This window comes from Hemibagrus wyckioides, linkage group LG05 (genome assembly GCF_019097595.1).
Source record: "Hemibagrus wyckioides isolate EC202008001 linkage group LG05, SWU_Hwy_1.0, whole genome shotgun sequence".
Lineage (NCBI taxonomy): Eukaryota > Metazoa > Chordata > Actinopteri > Siluriformes > Bagridae > Hemibagrus > Hemibagrus wyckioides.
In genome coordinates this window covers 6003158-6024332 of record NC_080714.1, presented here as the reverse complement: position 1 = coordinate 6024332, position 21175 = coordinate 6003158, and the positions used below count along the sequence as shown (strand labels likewise).

Sequence of the window (21175 nt, the reverse complement as noted above, 5' to 3'; positions counted from 1 at the left end):
CGTTTATTTACCTTCCGGCAGCAATATGTCGAGGAAATTAGCTGAACTGGTCACATGACTAAAAGTGCATCGTTGTTTACGAAAGCCTCCGTTTTCACAGTCCACACTGACGCGGAAACAGCAATTTCAAATCTATCCACTTTGGAGAGTGTTTTCGTTGACTAAAAACGCCATCTCGGTGTTGACAGAAGGCCTAACACTCATTAGATACGTAGGTTCTGATGCTAATTTTTTGGTTGATGCTGTATTATTATTACTCTGAGATATTAGCGGTCACACTGCCATTAGTGGTGGAAAAAAATAGCAATTTTGTACCTCATGTATCTCAAACATAGCTACAAAAAAAACCCCATGAAGCTAATTTTCTCATGCACCATTTTCCAGTGACCTGTAATACAAATGAGAAATCCGATAAGGAAATAGGAGTGAAAACCTTGGGTTCGTCGTGCCATAATGCCATATAACCATTGACCGAGTTACAGCAGAGACTCAGCTCAACTAGTTAGTGATCTCCGAAATGACTAGCACGATTGATCTGATCTGTTTGAGCAGAGCCTACCAATGAGGAAATGAGAGAGCTTATAAGCCCTCATGAGTAGAGATGCCAGGTAGTTGAATGGCTTTGTCAATAGTAGGAAACAGACCATTATGTGGAAGAAAAGTTAGTAAACTCTTAAATAAATCTTGGAACATGGTTCAAGCCCTGACCTCTAAAGAACTAATCTCTATATCTTTTTACAGTGCACTATTTGTTGGTTTTGGATTCATATAATCCCCTATCAGATATTTTATGTTTGGATGAAATGTGAAGTCGGTTCTCTGCCACTGCTCTACTGTCTTACTTAATCAATACACTACTAAATAACATTTTAGCATTCAGCAGCTGTATTCTGCTTCATTGTACAACTGCAGTTGCTCTCTGTGTGTGTGTGTGTGTGTGTGTGTGTGTGTGTGTGTGTGTGTGTGTGTGTGCAAACTGGAATATTGTCTGTACTATTTCACCAGTCACTCAAAAAACTTTTTTTTTTGTACTTTTTAATTGGTTCTACCAAACCTATCTCGTGTGCTACTGTTAATGCAAGCCTCTTTTTTTGCTGAAGGATTTTTTTTTTTTTTTTTTTTGTCCTACCCCATGCTGAGTTAGCCAGTACATTGGCATTCTGAGCTAAAATGTTTGCTGACAGTTTGGTACCACTGCTGCCAACACCCACCCTCCGGATCCAGTTGACTTTCTCAGTTTCTCAGCATGTGAAAGAGCTTTCCTGCACATTTTATTGAGAGGAAAATAAAAATGGCTTCTTTTTTTCTTTTTTTTTCTTTTTTGCAAGAAATACAGTGGCACACTTCATGTGAGAGACCAGCAATCCTTCCATGCTTTGTGAACTATGCTCTTGCTTCGTTTAACCAAAAAAAAAAAAAAAATCTGTCTCATAACACCAATGTTGGCATTTCAAGAAATCATCCACAAACTTTTCATCTCTAATCCACAATCTACGTGATTGCAGCTCATCAGCATGGCTTTCTGGGACTCAGATTAAGTCTAGCCCTGGAATTAAGTTAGTAAAAAATTTCTCTTCAGACTGATCTTATAATCTGTGGGTGAATCTTGGGATTTCGGTGTTAAATTGTGGGGTTCTTGTTTTAAAACAGTGCACTTGGCACTTGGGATTTCTCTTCGATTGAACTTTAAAGCAGACCTCATGGTGCATTTTCTTGTGTCTGTATGTGTGTTTTCAATCATCAGAGCAAAGTCAGGACAGTGTGGCAGTGTTGTCGGACTCCAGCTCCCTGCAGGACGTGTTCTTGGACCCCACCAGCTCTCAGGACAGCACCCACAAGCTGGATTCTGGGAAATGTCAGTCATTTTCTGAAGACACAAACACGCTTATGAAAGACAAAGCAGCTGCAGTGGAAGAACCAGGTAGTGCCTTTAGTGTCACTTTATATATGTAGAGGCTGAGTGTATGTACTTTGTTTCAGGTAAGTCTTTTCAGCATTCACTTTTAGTCGAGCCAGAAGTCCATGTGATGGAGGCAACTCTGTGTTTCAGGCTGGATAAGAATTTCTAATGTATTTCATGTTATATGACGGTGTGTGGGTTAAGGTGAATGGTCAGGGGAGGAGTTGGATCAGATTTAGCTCCACCCCATCCAGAAAGTCTACACTTATCATTTCAAACATACATGGTACATAAATATATATTATAAAACACTTAGGGGTTTGTTATTGTGGAAAAATAAACAATACTGAATTATAACAATACAGGAAACAATAACGTATTAATATAAACTTTGCCGTCTGAGACGTGCTGTTTGAACTGATAATGTGGCGTAAGACAACATGTTAACTCATAAGATAAAATAATCTTGTAAACTTTTTAGCTCCTTTACTTCTGGTTAATAGATGTATTGATGAACTGTCTGAATCACTAAACCACCAGGCATTCAGGAATAAAACACTGCAAGCTTTATTAGCCCTGAATGGTCAGGCTGCTGGTGTGTTCTTATTTTTTTCTTATTTAAGTACTTAAAGGACTATAATTGAATAAATGAGTCACTGTCAAATGATGGTAATTATAAACCATTTGAATGACATATGAAGTTAAAACTAACTAAGCAAATGATGAGCAGACAGTGAGACACAATTGATGACCTAGTTTTAAATGATGGTGTTTAATATAGTAATAATTGGAAAAGGAAAATTTTATTAAATTGGATCTTTTCTGCTTTTGTTTTTTTCTCAGAGGAGAAGCACGTAGACGTCAGTTCCACCACTCTCTCCCAGGAGTCCTCCGACACCACTCTCTCTGTCACTTCTCCCGAAATACTCATCTCCAAACCCCCTGCCCCGGACACGCCCACCCAGGCACCGACCACACTGCTTCGCTCCGCCCCTCGCCGGCCCGAGCCGCCCACACCACCCGAGCTGCTGGAGGTGCCCAGGTGTCTGCCGACAGGCCGGGTGGAGCAAAGGAAGGTGCTGGTGGAGATGTGTGTGAGAGCACTGTTTCTGTGCCTCAACCGCTTTCCCCAGCACTATAAAAGCCTGTACAGACTCGCACACCTGTATGCCTGCAGCAAGACGCACAAGGTGAAACACACACACACACACATTTATATAAAACATAGGCTGGTTTTACTGACACACCTATATAACACTTAACTACACATGGCGGTCCTCTGAAAAACTAGAAGAGACAAGTTCCTGGAAACCAATACACGAAAATGAAAGTGACTAAGCATGTACACATTTTCTTTGAAACCTGAAAATTAGTCAGCTTCTAAAAAAATTGTTAAAAACAGGCAATATACCACACAGTCTGTCTCACAGCTAGCACTGCTGAATTCTTCATTCTGAGCTGCTCAGTTTCCTGGTTAATTTTTTACAACAGCAGCTCTGACAATGTAGTGCTCTAATTCTGTATCTGTAGTAGTTTTCATGAGCTTTTTATAGTGCACACTTTTTCTAATACATTATCATTTTTGTAGTAGCAACACACAACATAAATCATACAAGGAGAGACACGTGTATTAACATGCACACACGAGAATGCAGTAGTCCATACAGTTTATTTACTCAATTTATACCAAGACACAGCCTGAGTGATGTTGTTGTCATGTGCACCTGTCTCATGTCTAGTAAGACTCTAGTCAAAGCAGACATGTCCATGCTTTGGTGGACACTTTCAGCAACTTTCAGAGCCAAGACTTAAATAGATTTTGCACCAAGACGAACAACCTGGGTTTCATATATTCCCAAACGGCACCTTTCTGCCAAATAATAGTATCATAAACTCGCATTTCATTCATCCTTTAAACTGTTCTCTGAGCAAGCTGCACCAAACCTGCCCCTGATAGTCCTGATAATAGACCGCTTGCAAAGAAATGTCAATCAAAAAGGTAGAAATGCAGTGGTGAAAACTCAAATAATTTGTCGGACATAGACATTTTACTATCGGATGCTTGCTCGTATGCTTTCATGTCACACCCTCGGTGTGTTTTTCCCCGTGGTGTGTTTTGCACAATCACGACTCGGGCGGGGACCAAAACAACCAACCTGAAAGTGCCAGAGCGATAAACTTTAGCCCATTGATTTAGAATTAACACGACCACGTGAAGTGAATCAATCATGCTGTGAATGTTGATGTGCATGTAATCTGCTAAAGTGCAGAAATGCCATGTGTTGTAGATAGATAGACCCACAAACGAATCTCTTTTAGCTGCCTTATAAATCTAAAGTAAAACGCCAGTGTTTTGCAGCCTATAACTCTTCGGCTAGCACAACACACACACACACGATATGTCACCCTGTAGTTAAACATGTTAAGGGAAAGTGAGTACACTAGCCATACTTAAATGTTTTTATTTGTGATGTGGGTGAAAACCAATACAGCTCACAGCTTTAGTTAGCCTAGTCATTTATATTGCCAGACAAACGAAACATAGGACTGACCAACGTCCACTTGCCAGGAGGACTTGTTAATCCATTAATTGTCTGCCCCTCTCAGTAATAGTGAATATTTCAGCATGTGGAAACACATTGCCAGAGGATGCTGACCTCGATAGTACATTAAATATTGTTATTATTGGTTATGATGGCCATAATGGGCTAATTTGGAGCAAGGTGTGTGTGTGTATTAGGGTGTCTGTGCCAGTTGGCAAGAGTGGTAACATAAGCTGGACAGCATGAGTCTGCATTGATACCATGTTCTTTCTCACCCATTGCCAATGTGAGCACAGGATGTTATGCACACTCTCTTAGATTATGCTTTGTTCAGCATGACAGGAAGTTGCTATAGATAGGGAAATCCCACACGTTGCGATCATTCTATGTGGCCACCTGAAGCAGGGGACAAACCAGGGGCTTCCCCCGGCTCTCATTTTTCATCTGCGGTTAACATGTGGCATGTTCTCAACTTTTCTTCTCTCTTTGACCAGAGGATTTGGTGCTTTTGCTTCAATTTAGCAGCTTTTATGTGGTCGCAGGTTATAGCGGCTTTCCTTAAGCCACCAGAAGCCATCTCTCTGTTAGCTTCGGGGAAAGCCAGAGCTCTCCATTGTCCTCTTAAAAGAGAAACCCGCCTCAGCGATTATTAAAGTATCCATGGCTGCTGGGTGAGCGAGACAGTCGGAGAGAGAATTGCAGAAAAGGCTGTAATCAGCTGCACTGCTGTGAATATACACAGTTCTATCGGAGCTATAAAGCTGCCATGAACTGTGATTATGCGAAGACATTGGGGCTGTATGTGTGTGTGCGCGCTCATGCACACGCACTTGTGCACACAGAATGTGGCGAAAGCTAACAAAGCTTGCAGCTGTGGTTTTTCTAGTTAATTCCTGTTAAGCTTTTTTTGCTGAATCTGGTGCTTAATAAGCAAAAAATCTGGTCCGTTCATTCTTCTAGTTACAGCGTATGAATATCTGTGTGTATAAGGTGCACAATTTTTTTTTTTTTATATATAACAGATACAGAGTATATTTACCTCTATCCCACGATGCTTTTTAATTTTTCATTTCAGCAATTATATTCCAGTCACTCTGACAGATTATTAAGAGCAATTAATTCAACCCTTAAATTTGTTCATCCTACCATGGCTAATATGATTTTATATAATTGGGGAAAAAAAGGGGTGTTTATCTGGTTTAATTGTCTTGTCTTGTGTGGTTTGTGATGATGCGGGGGTGTATTTGAAACCTGTATTGCACCAGAACATTTTAGCACCAGAAACGGTGAGATGTTTTCCTTTTTGTTAACATCAACAGCTATTGGTGTTTGGGGGCGGGGCTAGCAGATGTGCTTGTTGCTGGTTTGGTTAGTGCACATATTACACAATGAGTGATATGTATGTATGTGTGTGTGTATATATATATATTTCACTGAATAAACAAACAAATTTGCCTGTATTATTAGTTCTGTGTTTGTGTGCCAACAAACAAATTGTTATTGTTTACAAAACTCCATAGGAGTAAATAGAAACTTGATTGAGAAATAAAAATCGTACAATCAGTTCACAAAGTTTTTCTACACACCCGGAAGCCGTTTGTATTCAATGTGACGGAGAACATGCAATCAGCCCACACACACACACACACACACACACACACACACACACACACACACACCCCCCATCACCCGTGAAAGCATGCACTAAGTAACCCGAATATATTTTGTGTCTCTACAGAATCTGCAATGGGCAAGGGATGTGTTGCTAGGGAGCAGTGTCCCATGGCAACAGCTGAAGCACATGCCTGCACAAGGACTTTTCTGCGAGAGAAACAAAACCAATTTGTTCAACGTAAGTAACCTGCACCTGACGGTCAGTGTGTACGGCAGTTTGGAAAAGGATTCGGATGTTTTAAAACATGGAATTTATTTATATATGTAGAAGTTGCTATTTTGACTTCTAGATATTTTCACAATAATTAAATGTCTTTATTTTAAGGTCATTTATTTAAAAAGAAAAAAATCTTGATTAAGTGTATTAAAATTTATTATTTTATTTATTTTGCCTACTTTTTTAAGGAGTTAAATATGATCAATAACATTATTAAACACTATAACTATTAGCTTACAATTCTTATTACATATGCTGTTTCTCTCGTGGTTCATAAGCTAGGCGCAATTTTAATTCAATTAATTTTTTTTACATATATATACGTGTTATAATAATTCACTCAAATGCATTCAGCTACGGTCAAGGAAAAATTTTGGAGTGGATATTTTGACCTTTTCGAAATGAATGTAGGCTAATAACCAAGAAGACAATATGTTTAACTTAAAAAATAAGTAATGACTCGAAATTGCGAGATGTTAACATGAATATATTAACTAGTTATTAAGTAGAGATTACGACATGTCTGGAAATACTGAGACATATTTTGAGGTCACTCCGTATTCTGAAATGAAATGAAATGAAATGATTAAAATGAAACGGGATAACTGGAAAATAATCGGAAGTTGAAATAGTGAGATATTGGAATAATGACTTATTGAAATAACAAAGATAATAGCCTGAGGCAACGGCATTATCTTGAAGTAATGAGAAAACATCCTGAACAAGTCAAAATAATGACATGCTCTCCTGAAATAAGATAAGTTGGAATACTAAAATAACCAGATGTCAAAATAACATCATACTATCTTGGAATGATGGGATAATTCATCTAAGGCAGAATAATGAAGTTGAGGTTGATACAATTTAATGAGATATTAAATCAAAATAATGAGTTGTATCTTGCGATAATGATATTAATTTGTGGTAACGACATACGATTAAACAAGTTATGTCAAGACGATAAAAATGCAAAGGAGAAATAATGAGATATTAAATCAAAATAATGACATCTCGAATTAACAAACGAAGTGAACACATAATAACTTAAAATAACAAGTCGAAATAATGAGATGTGTGTGAGAATTCTGCATACACACACACACACAGTTGTGTGTATATGCTGTATGTATACAAATTGAAATTATATTCAATTATTTATTAATTATGAGTCATTATGGTGTTTGGCCTGCCAGTTTGGCATCATTGCCCATAAATGCAGTGGACGTCTGTTTTTATATGTTTTGTAGTAAATGTCTGATTTGACTGTGATATTGTGGTAAGGTTCCCAACTCTACCCCCCACACACACACACACACACACAGAGAGAGAGAGAGATTAATGAAAGTCTGTTTCTTTCTGAAAAACTGGCTGGATGTACAGACCTCACTCCAAGCTGACAGATGGCACTGCTGTGAGTTGAAGTGTGTGGGTTTTGTGTGTGTGTTTTAAACAAGTCTGTGTATTGCTTTGAGGAAGCACTCTGTGTTAACGTTGGCCGAAGCATTATGCATAGATGGGCTTTGGAGCCATGCAGGGCGTTAGCCCTCTCTGGGCGGCAGAGCTGCGGCCGCCTGGCACTGCTAACCTGCTGCCCATCGTGTCCACCTGTCTTAGCTACCAGGACCAACCCTGTCTCCACCCACCCATCCACCATCACCGATGACTCTGAACATTACAGCGTGTTACTATAGAAAACCTCGAAGCGAGAAATAACACAAAACAAGACGTGTCCTGTGCATGTACTTTGCTGCTATTAATGCTTTATAAAATCTATCACACACATAATGAATAAATCGGAGCAGGTGGACCATCAACACTGAGCCAATCAGGACAAGGAGATTTCTAATTGCTTGTCAGCGATGTTGCTTGCCCATTGCATTAGGTTTGTGTACATAAGTGAAAAATCTCTGACTGAAAAGTTTATTAGTAGAGCTAGGATGTACCATTTCTGGTCCTGAAGCTGACCCCTGGGATGTCCAAGGAAGTTGGGGATTCCCTCAAAGGAAAACAGCAAGGGTGCATGAGCAGTAAAATAGTATAGCAGGGTAAAAAAATAATGAATTATAGTGAAATGTGACGGGTAATGTAGTCTGGGGTTGGTTAAAGCTTGCTCTGAGATCTGACCTGAGCGACCTGACCTGAGAAACCTGAGCGAAGGAGGGCCATAGGTTAAATTGTCAGAATCTCTCTCACATTCCCTCTCTCTCTCTCACACACACACACACACACACACACGCTCATTCCCTTTCTGAAGCCTGTGCTACTTGCAGAGAGAGCTGTGTACACAATATGGGTCAGGCTGTCGCCGTTGCTTTAGTTCCTGACAGCACCCGTTGGTCTGGACACACACAGCTTCTCACGCTCACACTCGCTCATATGCGCTTACATATGCTTCCACCCACACACACCCCCAGTGCGAGGCCACCCACCACACGCCACCACTGCTGCCGTTTTGGCAAACCAACAAAGACCAAACTGGGATAGAAGAGTAGATGATTGTGTCATGGCTTTCTGCCTCAACTCATTTACTCTGATTTAAGTTCTTTCAGAAAAACAAAAAAATGCAATGTTGCTTTGCAGGACAATTTTTTCTTTCTTAATTAATTTCTCCATCTGAAGCTTTATAGGAATTTTTGTAAGAATTTAAGTGAATTTTTCTCAGTCCTCTTTTGATGGTAGAAGGTGATGGTTGAACTTATTTATTGCTCAAACTGGGCAGAGTGGATGGGAACGTGCTGAATAGTGCGATAATGTGAATCATGGAAAATAACATAGGTGATTTAAAATGCCAGGTTGTTCCAGATCCAGAAATACAGAAGGAATAAATCACTTGCATGTCTGCTGTTATAGGAAAATAAGCCAGTGACTGGGTAGTGTGATGGAGAATTACTGTTAACACTTAACAAGTTAACAAGTTTATTATTTTCCTGTAACAGCAACAATTTTTTTTTCTATACCACTGCAGTCTGCAAATGATGATTACTATTGTTTAGAAATACCCCATTCATAAAATAATTGCGATCATTTGCAGCTGCACTCAGTCATCCAAGTGTGTTGTGAGTAAAACAGGTCTTCTGTTGTTTTCTCACTACGGGGAAATGTGTTGCAATTCTTCTTCCTTGTCATCATGCATACCTAACAGCTTTGCCTGATAAACACGGGAGTTTTCCTGTAGCCTTGCACTTTGTCGACTTGCATGATTTTACAAAATAAACACGCCTTCTGTTTACTGATCTCAGCAAGGGTTTTTCCTGTTTAATAACAGGACATGGGGAAACCGTGTGTGTGTGTGTGCACGGTTACCAGGGTGGAACCACAAGATAAGAGTAGAGAAAGAGGAAACGAGCTCATATTCTTGTTCACACACACACACTCTTTCTCTCCTGCTGCCTGTTGCTTCTTCTCTCCATCTCTGTGTGTGTCGCGTGTGTGGACGGAGAATGCTGGACTGGAGAATCAGTCCAGCCCTTTGATTGGCCAATACTTTGTAAGGGGGCTGGCTCACAGCTTGTGTACAGAGAGGGAGAGAAAGAAAGTAGGAGGAGGGGGAGTAGTGTGAGAGAGAGAGAGAGAGAGAGAGAGGTAAACCCAGAAGAAGGCAGGGATCAGAGTGTGTGTGTGTGCGTGGGCGTTTTGTTTTGCGATGGCAGTGCGGCTTAGAGGCGTCAGCGCGCGTGTCTGTTTGAGACGCACTCGTTCACCAATCCTTCTGTTGCTTTTGAGCGCGTGCAGCTCGTCGCCGTAAGTCCACTACGCAGAGTGGATGTTCAGAAGCTTGGATCACCGGAACCTTTCGGGAAAGGATTTTTAAAGAATCTCGGAGCGTTCACAAACAGGATTGAGAGCAGAGTAGCCTCTCCTCGGTGATGGTGAGTTTTGCCGTGTTTCATTTGAACTCCCCGGTTTGTTCTCGCCATGAAGAAGTGGAAGTCCGATTGCATGAAAGGAATTCTTTACGCTGTACCTTTGGATGTTGGATTACCCCAGGGGAGGAGTTACAGAAAAAGAGAGGGAAAGATTAAGTGAGGAAAAGAGGGAGAGAGGGAGAGAGACTCCATGGTTTAAGTGAAAAATGTATGAGGGGAGGAAACGAGGGGGGGTTGTGTGTGTGTGTGTGTGTGTGTGTGTGTGTGTGTGTGTGTGTGAGAGAGAAACACAACGTGCGATGATAGTTCACTAGCGCTCCTCACTCGCGCTCCTCTGCGTCTCATCAAGGCTCAGAGAGCTGTAATGACCACAAATGGAGCGAAGGAGTCCAAAACTGCATGAGTCAGAAAAGCCGGGAACCTTCTCCCTTCCCTGTGCCCCCACTCCCCCTCCCTCCTTCCCTCTCACTTTCCTTCTCTCTTTCCCCGTCTATCCGTTTTCTCATTTGCATTCACGGTTTTTTTTGTTTTTCTTCTTCAACTCTTGTGCTGTTGAAGACCTTTTACAAACTGGATGATCTCGAGTTCCACTGCTCCATAATATTGCATGAAGATACACTCTAATGGACTTTTCCATTTATTCATATATACACACACTACGTTTATTCACTTGACAGATACTTCTATCCAGAGTGCATTGAAATGGAGAGCTGTGCATTTGTACATTAAGGGTTTTGTTCGAGAGCTTAGAGCTGTCAGTCATCTTTCTCTATCTCGCTCTGAACGCTTTCTATACCTCTGACAAGTGTGGAATGGCATGCGTCAAGATGTTTCTTACCTCATACCTCATTCACAGCTTATCAAGAACATCGGGTTTCTACTTCGGCTTATAGACTGTTAACGAAGTATCCTGCGGACAACTTCCTCAGTGACCGTGAGTTTATAGAGCGTATGTGTAATGAGGAGTTTATTATTCCCGGCAGGCTCGGGCTTACTTGGTGAAGTCAGGGAGGTAGGAGAGCCTCCTCTGCTCTGCTCTTAAGAGTGTAACGATTTTTCTGTCACTAGCTATCGATCATATTAGACACAGGCACGACTGATGTGTTTTTTTTTTTTTTGGCAATTTAGTGAGGAGAAACCTTTTTTGTTTTGTTTTTTTTTCCTCAGCAGGAACACACCTCCTTCAGTCTCATCTACTTCATCCAAACGGCATGTAATCTGTTTGGTGGGTGACAGAAAACACAAAACAAAATATGGATGGAATTCCATTCACGCAGCAATGAGCTTCGAAACCCAAATTTTACGATACATAAGACAACCTTTACGCATTTTGCATAGGACATCTGTATTTTAACCCAGGTGTATGCTACTACAAGGAGTAGAAGGATAGAAAGGATAGATAGTCTTTGTTTTCTCTTCACTCAAAAATGCCAGATGAATTAAAAATTAGGAATGATTGACAGTCGTACAGGTGTTTTGGACGCTCGGACTCTCTTTAAGCCCCACCTCCCTCCCTCAGTTTCACATTAGTAATCTCTCCTCTTGATTTTCTCACTTCATGCAGCCCCCTCACCTTCTGTCAAGGTAAACGGTGAACATTTTAACTTTATTATTATGGAAAAACCCATAGGTGTGTGCTTGACTTAGCTAGCATTAGTCAGGTAATATATAGCTAACATCAGTCTGTGTAACTATATTTATTAGAGATGCTGCCAAAGATGGTTGATTGATTGATTGATTTTTCAACCAAAAGACAGAAAAACAGGACTATAACAGTGTCACGTCTAACACTTAAATAATTGTAATGATGATTATTTGAAATTGATTAAAACGCAGTGTGTGTGCTCTTGCACTGATAAGTCAAACTGTGATCCAGTCTGTCGCAGTAGAAACTCAAACCTGTGTGGTTATTATTTATTACATGCACACTTTATTTTTGAATTAATGGCTGTACATAACTAGAAAAATAGAACATAATATACTGTTTTCTACTGTAAGTAAATTCTAGTGTGTACGTGTGGCTAAACAGATGGAATATGTTTGAGAATAGACGCTGGAAATGAGGTTCCACGGCAGGGTTATGCTCCATAACAGGGAGAGGAGCTTGGCAGTACAGGAAGTCCTCTGAGTAGAGCCACTGCTTCTCCAAATCTGTCCCACTGGACAAGAGACCCTGTGGAAGACCACTGACCCACTCGAGCGATTATATTTCACAATCGGCTTGGGATAGTCTGGGGATCCCTGAGGGAGAGCTGGAATCTGTCTCTGGGAATCTCTTAGATAGTGGACGAAGTAATCTCAATGAACAGCATCATTCTAAAGTCCAGACATTTTGCCTGAATGTGAAATGTGCAAATAAGACGGGTGAATCGCTAGCTTGGTCACTCAGCGGTTTAGCACTCAGGATGTGTCTCGGTTGCTGTTGCAGCTGATGGCAGGATTGCTTATCTGTAAAAACCCTTGTTTGCCTCCTTATATCCTCCTACATTTTCTTAAGTGCAAGAAAAGTCAGGATTTCCCTCAGGAGGAAACCGAGCGGGAGAATCCAAGTGAGATTAGGTCAACAAATTCACACACATCACCACACACTTATCAAAACATCTTGGCTCATTTTGTCCTGTCGTCATTTTTTTTTTTTTTTTTTTTTAAAACATGTTTTGGTCAAACCTCAAGTACTTTCACGTCTAATGAAGTTTCAGAACAGCCCACTTGTTCCTGGTGACCAAAAACAGTCTGCTTACTTAAAGAAATTGAGTTCTAGTCAAACATGTAAACGATACCAGCGAAACCAGGAGCCCGAACCCTGTCGTGTTTTACTCTTTACTTTACCAGTCCTTATCGGTCCTTATTCTTATTCGATGTGAACCTTTTATATGCAGCTCTGACAACTCGGTGGCGCATGCAGAGGATGTGGTGTTGCTGTGGATTTGGCAACCCTAACCAAATGTGCAGCTGTGAATGTTTGTTTCTACGGTTACCTCTTTAGTGCGGTTGGAAACTGTTGTCCTTTTCTCTTTTTTTTCCGAGTTGCAGGGTACAGTGTTTGCAAAACCTCAGTACGATTCTTTCTTTTTCAGTTATAACTGTAACCGGTTGCTGCTTCAATAATCAGTTAACCTGCTGGATAGGAGCCAGGTAGCCAAGAACTGACAAAACCAATTAATGATGTATAGCTTCACCGTCATGAACTCTGATTTGGGAATCAATTATTATCCAAAGCATAAATTTAATGAATGAATGTATATGATCAATAATGTGTTTAATCAAATAAGGTGCACATAGCAAAATAAAACTAAACACTGACCTGTTTAAGGTGAAATTTAATTGAGGAAAAATTTTTAACGGTGTGCTAGAGACAAGCTGCGAAGTTGCTTTATCGTTTTCATTTTTTTTTAATATATATATATATATATATATATATATAAAGTAAATATAAAGTAATAAAGAATATTGGTTGAAGTAGCAAAATGCAGCTCATTTTGATCGGATTCACCCAAAAAATTATTTGTTAATTATTTAATTGATTTAATTGTTAATTAAATCTTACTGGTAAATTATATGCCGACAATTTTCCATATTTTTTTTTTTACTAAATTACATTTTCCTATGATCGCTAATTAGTGCAGTCTTCTTGTTTTATTTTTAATAATGGTCGTTTATTATTTTATAAATTATATAAATAAACATTTTAAGAACAGCTCTTATTACTGATGAGTATCCATCACTGTTCAGTGAGGCTTTTGACAAAACCTGCGACAGAGAAACACAGGAAGTCTTCTAACATAGAAAACACCTGAAAAAGGAAGGACCTTGGAAATGTTTGGTTCTGGGGTTTTCTGAATACTTTTCACAGAAAAAAAAAACAAAAAAACCTGTCTGCAGGAAATCCCGGGCTGTAAACGTGTTCAGTTTGAAAGGCGATATCTCCCGTAAAATACCAGTGAGAGCTGAGTCTAGCGATGCTGATTTTCAGGAAAGACCAGGGTTTGTTTTGTTTTTTTTAAACCAGGGTGTAGCCTTATTTTAAAATGGCTGGGAATGTGGAATAGGGTGGGAATGAAAACAAGTTTGCATACAAGTTTTAAAAATCTGTATACCGAACACGTCTCTTCTTTTCCCTAGGGGGGAAAAAAAGGCATTTCAGCATTATGAATGTGAGTTTACAGTGTAAGCTCTCTAATATTAATAACAACCTGGAAGCCCCGCCCACTTCGCCTGTCTCACTGTGGTTTGGTCGGTGCTCTTGTCTCGGTTGTATGTTCTATGAACCTGGATGTTTGCGTCACATGGTCATGGCATCCAAGTGGTCGAAGAGGCACTGAAGTAGAGCTGCGCTTATTTTAATTTGGGGTGAAACTCCAGCAACAATTCGAAAACACAATAATCACAAAGCCATAAGGGAGGAAAATCTGCTGTGTGTCTGTTTTAGTTAAGTCGTAGACACTAAAAAAGTTTACATGCATGTCATAACAAACAAGTGGCAACCGTCAATCACCATAAAACCCTGTATGTACACAAATTCCAGTTCCTGCCTCAGGCATTTTTGGGAATAAATTGGAACAAAATGAAACCAGCCGTGGTCAATCCGAATACATTTTCTTCAACATTTTATAAAAGAGAGAGATCGTTACTAATTAATTGAGTTGGTTGTTTAGCTTTACTAGTTTATTTAGTAACACAAACCACACCCTCCTCACTTAACCATATGATGTGTAACGTCCGTAAATGGATATATATGTCGTGGAGATTAAATTGTATTGATGAATCGTGTGGTTTTCAGTGTGTAGTCATGGAATCCCAGAGGTCAGTGAAGACAAAAGATGAACCAAATAGCTTACAAATAGAATTTTAGAAAAATCTATCACTTTCTGAATACAGCGACCCCAAGAGAGAAAGCAGCACATTTTTATTCTTGGTCCAGGATGCCATTTTTCTTTTCCAGTCCCGCTTCAGACCCAGAATGAGATCATTGTTTCTTTGCTCGTACCGTGCAACTAAACGATTCTTAGCCTGAAAATTAATTCCAAACAGAGTTCCTAAATAACCCGTAACTGGGCCATCTCACGTTTTTTTTTTTTTTGCACCAGATAGTTATATAAAGCATTATTATATAACTGGCTAACATTCTCTGCCTCTGTCCCATATAACACATAAACCAGTGCTGGCTGCTTTGGTTTTCATCACTGATATCCTCCAACTGTATACTGTAGTAATCTCTGTGATTGTACAGGAAGAGCTTCATGCATGGCAACTTGACAGTACTCATCGTAGCGGAATACACATGATCGCGCTCCTTGAAGACATTTCTGTGATACATGGATATGTAGATGATATCTGATATACCTGCCAGCATATCAATTAATAAATGAGTGATTGTGATGTAGTAATGTAGCAGAAATAAACTGAAAGAAAAACTGAAATGGAGGATTAAAGGCAAACTTCAGTTTGATTATAAAAAGGAAATAAACATGTACACAAAATTTTGCAAAATGTGTATACATGTATTATAACTGTGTAATAAATGAACACTGCGCATTATACAAACAGCCCTGGTCTAAAGAGACATGACACTGCTATTGGTCATATCCCGGTCTTCACTGGGAGAGCAGTAAATTATTAAATGATAATGATTACAGATAAATAGTACACAGAAATTAATAGAGTTCAGCGACACCGGGGATATCCGCCTGGCTTTACGCACATTTTCAGCCTGGGTTCTTCCATGAACTAGCAAACAGAATGAATAGACTGTAGTTTCAGATAGCAACAGAGTTTTGCGTGTGTGTGTGTGTGTGTGTGTGTGTGTGTGTGTGTGTGTGACTGACTTGGACCTTAGTGTACCGCAGTTGACGCGGGACATGATAGAGTCTCAGGCACAGCTGGTAGAATTACATCTGCTTTTCTGTCAGAACATCCCCCTTCTGTCTGTTTCTTTCTCTCTCTCTCTCTCTCTCTCTCTCTCTCTCTCAATCTCTCTATCTGTCTCCCCCCCTTGTCTCTGTCTTTCTTGTTCGGTGTCTGTCTGTTTCTGTCTGTCTCTGTCTCTCCTTGTCTCTGTCTGTCTTGATCTGTTTCCCTTTCTGTCTCTCTCTCTCTCTATCTGTCTCTCTCTCTCTCTCTCTCTCTCTCTCTCTATCTGTCTCTCTCTATCTGTCTCTCTCTCCTTGTCTCTATGTCTCTCGTTCTGTGTCTCTTTCTGTCTCTCTATCTGTGTCTCTCTCTCTCTTTTCTCTCTTTCTTTTTGTCTTTCCACGTTCATGTCATTCTCTGCTTTTCTCTGTCTGCCTCTCTGTATGTCTCTCCCCTGTTCCTTCCTGCCTCTTTCCTCTCGCTCTCTGTGATTCCCTCTCTACATCTGTTTTTGTCTCTCTTTTTTTGTTGTCTTCATCTCTCACTTTATCTCTTATCACTGTCTCCCTTTCTTCTTTTATCTTCCCCTCTTCCTCCTTATCTGGCTGTCTTGCCTTTTTCTATCTCTATTTTTCTCCCTCTCAATTTCTTTACGCAGATGGATATACAGATGCACACTTTGTCCCTGTATCTTTATTTAGAGTTCAGAGTAAACACTGTAAACGGAACGGGTGCCAGGCATATGAGGACCAGTAATTACTTCTCATCAGCATCCTGTTTAACATGACCACCCCCCCCCACCACACACACACACACCAGTCATCTGTTCAGTAGCATGGCTGATGGGGAAACTCCACATTCCCCTCCATCCTTTTCTGCACCCCCGCATTCGTGCCGCCTCTCTCTGACAGGCTCTGTGAGGCGTTACCCTGACCTCTTTATGATGTCTATGATATTGTGGAAGTGTGATATATTAGCTGATAAACTGCTGCCGCGCTCTGTGTGAGCTTGTGCAGGTCTCCCGCTCCCCAGTGTCTGTTATACAAAAACGTCTAAACTCGTGAGCCAGTGGAAAAATGCAAATGCTGTGGAAAAAGTTCATGTACTTTGCATATGACATGACCGTAGTGTAATACGGTTCAGTCTGTTACATTGGGTTGCACATAAGCTTGATTTGTTTTTCATTACATTTTGACATTTGAACAGCAATTTTCGCAGCCGGTTTAATTTATTCAGGTTTAGGTATTTTGTACTAATTGCTCGAACATTTTGAATATGAATGTCCTAGTTTTAATGCAAGCTGAATTTATATGTAGTGATAATACCTTTTTGTTTCATTCATACGTAAATACCTGTGAAATTACAATTTTATTTTTGCCTTGTAAAATATTTGTGCGATGGACTGCAAGCTAGGGGGGAAAAAATCTGATTCTGACCAAAACTGACAGATAAGAGAAATATTTTTGTTCCCAAATGATATGGAAATCATTTAATTTAGGTTAGGTCTGTCTAAAGATCAAGTTGCTGGATAGAAAGACTTTAAGTCTAAACCTATCAGATACCGGCTGTCATAATGTCCATCATCGTCATCATCAGAACAGAGAAGAGCGCTTACACACTACCACTATACAAGCAAGATCATCAGCCAAGGTTTTTAAAAGGCTTAAATGAGCAATTAATAAGAAGTCCAGCTATTATTATGATTATTTTATTTTTGCGTGAACGGAGGACGACGAGGCTCATGTTTAAACGCTGTGACTTTTTCCTCAGACAGCGATGTGGCTCATCAGTTGTTTTTTTTTCCATAAGTAGATATACATGTAGAAGTGTTAGTGCCACTGGAACGAATTTTTTTTCTCATGCAGTTTTCTCCCTTTTTTTTGGAGAAAGTTTACTTTTAGTTGAAATCCGTAGCTTTCCGAATTATATATAGGAGTAATTTGTCAAAATTCGATCAGGCGAAGGGTTTTCCCCCGCACACTGCAGCACATATGATGAAATTAGGTGCTTAACAAAGTTTCAAGGAATGAGTTATACTAGAAGAACTTATCTACTGCATATCAACTGATACTAAAGCAAGTAAAATCAAACCATATACACATGGAGGAAATAAACCTAAGGCCATTCGATCAGGGTTTCTGACAGATTTCTTGCATGAAATTCTTGCTTACATAATACATTTCTTAAAAAACGAACAGTTACATTCTTTATAGGTCGAGTTATTGTTTTGGAAATATTGGCTTAATTAAATTCATATAATCAGGCTGATTACTATTAAAATAAATATTAATTAATATAATAATGTTCCTAAAGGTGCCTCTGGTTTGGACCCTTGAACGTTCCCTGATCTGGATAGCTGAAAATGTGCAGCGCTTTGCTTCATTAACAGGAAGGAGGTGTGTTAAGTCCCAGCTCAGTGAAAACCCGTCGTAGAAATCGCCATCCGTGTGTTAGCTGCCGATTGTAGATTACCCAAACACTATTACAGATATGGATGCATCACAGTGTATGGCAGAGAGGGAAACACTAGGAGATGAGAAGTGACTTGAGGTAGCAGAGAACTACTGCGGGAGGATGGATTGTAGGAGGAAGATGGGGGGAAAAAAAAAACATGTGGGCAGATTGCTGGCACTTTTCTCTCTCTGCATGGCCTGAGCCCAACACATCAAAAGCCCATTCTGTCCAACCTCAGAACAGATGGCCTTACAACAATAATATTATGCCTACGCTTTTTCTCTCTTCTACTTCTCATCTCGTATTCTTTTCTTTTGTCTCTCCCACTCTACCATTTTACACTGCCTTCTGTTTCCTGACATCCTAATAATCCCATATTTTCAGTGACTAGTGATGGCTTACTTTGTTTAAAAACATGGATTCTCTTCTGGTGTATAACTAATCTTAGAATAACTTATTCTTTTCTCTTTTTTTTACTAACACCGTCTTATTTTCCCTCTTTCCAGGGCATCTGGCGTATCCCAGTAGATGAAATCGATCGCCCGGGTAGTTTTGCGTCTCATATGAACAGATCCATCGTGCTGTTGCTGGATGTTCTGTCTCAGTTAAGGGATCACGACACGCTGCTCAAGATTTCCCTCATGCTCCAGAGAACCCCTGATCAGGGAAAGTAAGATCAGCTTATAATATTATTTCACAGGCAGTGATGGGTATTGTTTATGAAGAGTCCATCTTCTATTCCTTGTAGCACTGTTTAGTTCTAGTAAAGCTCTTGCAGCTGTACAGGCTTGTGTTTAAATTCTTTCCACTTTCATTTTTTGCGTGTTTGTAGGAAATATTTGCGGGATGTGGACCGGCAGGTCTTGGCCAAACGCGCCTTTTTCTTCACTGTGAAAGTGCTGGAGGACAATCTGGATAAACTCACTGCGGTATGACAGCAACTCTGCTCTTCTTTCTCTTTTCATTAGACCGTTAGCTCACATTGAATTTGCTTTATGCCGCTGTTATTGTTGCATTCTAATTGAGTTATGCGCCATGAGTCATATGCCCCCAGGAAGCAGGGTTCAGTGAGGTTCAACAGGGTTTAGCCCTGACAGTTAGCCTGTCAGAACCTCTCTTTTTATCCCACATTTATTCAGTCATTCTCTCACACAGGTGTCTGATCCTTCTCCTAAACCTTCCACTTCCTCCATGGGTGAAATGACCACAGCTGACGTGTCCAGTCGGCCTCCTGCCACAGAGGATGCGAAATCCTCTCAACCTGCTAAACCATGCCTTCCAGACTCCTCAACAACAGGCGTTGATAGCACAACCTCAGGCCCCTGCCAGCCTCTGGCTCCTCTCTCTCAACCCGCTCTAGAACCAGGAAACCAGAACCAAGGCACATCAGCAACTTCTCAGAGCAGAGAAGGTAGCTCCATCCTGGGGGAGCCTATGGAACTCGAACCTGGAACATGGACAGGTGCTCTAAAACCAGGTCACCCACAGTCAACCACTGACAGTGTTTCACATGAGCAAGGAACCCCCAGATCTGCGTCAGAGGCGACAGAGAGGCGCCTGGAAAGCACTCGGACTCCAGAGCTGTCTCTGGAGGAGCTGAGCATTAGTTCCAAACAGCAGCTGATGCAAGTTCAAGCAAGCACGGCCCACAGAGGAACCCACACTACGACCACAGCACGGCCAAACAGAAAGAGGAAGCTGCTTGAGGATGTCGAGTCAGGCAAGACGCTCTTACTGGATGCATACAGAGTATGGCAACAGGGGCAAAAGGTCATGACCTATGACCTGGGCCGAATTGAGAAGATCATGTCGGAGACGTACATGCTAATCAAGCAGGTGAGAAGCAGATATGTTTTTAATTATTTTGTATTCTATTTTATTACTTTTGAATACATTGGGATAAATCCTCAGCAGTAGTACTACTAAAACTGTGTGTCTTGAGTAAAAAATATAATGATAAAGCAGTGTCACAATTATATTGTGAGCTTAAGAGTTTCAGGTACATTTTATTTGTTTACCAAAAGGATTTGGAATAGGAATAAGCTTCTTTCACATACAGTTAGGCTTAATCCCAAAAAAACACTGCTAGACATTATGTTGCACTTACTACATGGGGTATAAGAAATCTGTGGCAAATCTGTACAGTGCACTAAGATCAGATGAATGTCTGCCAGAGGAGAAGTCACTCCACTACGTGTCAGTATGTTTCTGTTAAATAATCCTGCTTAATTTAAAAAAAAGAGTGTGACAATTAATTTCCTGTTAATGACAATTAAACAACCCAAATGTCCTTTGGCCCAAACAAGACGTAATCTCCGAGTATGCACATTTTCAGACGGTGAAATCCTCCTGTGTTTAAAAAAGCCTACCAACTCCTATGCTTCTTTATTTTCCCCTATGACATGCAGTGGTTTTGCTGTCAGCATGACATATTGACAGTGCATCTTTGTGGTGAGGAAATCCTCTTCCCTCCGTCTGATGATTCAACATGATGATGTTTATATAAAATAAAAACACACCACACGATGGATGTGCTATCGCTATATATACTTATGCTTGAGAACAAGCTCTTTTTGGCTTTGTAAGCCCATGTTGCTATCAAAATTAGGATGTGTAATAGGTTATATAAATACACTGTGACATGCGTGTGTATTGCTCCCCTTTTGACCGG

The 21175-nt window shown here is 40.3% G+C and overlaps 1 protein-coding gene across 8 annotated transcripts in view; it reads left to right on the top strand.

The window, feature by feature from the left end:
* Positions 1-21175, top strand: part of cabin1 (calcineurin binding protein 1) — a 52187-nt gene that overhangs the window by 16286 nt on the left and 14726 nt on the right. For all 8 annotated transcript variants that reach the window (XM_058390756.1, XM_058390757.1, XM_058390762.1 and 5 more), the window contains 6 exons: positions 1745-1921; positions 2744-3090; positions 6182-6295; positions 19011-19174; positions 19337-19433; positions 19660-20340. In XM_058390756.1, the coding sequence (XP_058246739.1) occupies positions 1745-1921; positions 2744-3090; positions 6182-6295; positions 19011-19174; positions 19337-19433; positions 19660-20340 (1580 nt within the window). The remainder of the gene's footprint in view (positions 1-1744; positions 1922-2743; positions 3091-6181; positions 6296-19010; positions 19175-19336; positions 19434-19659; positions 20341-21175) is intronic.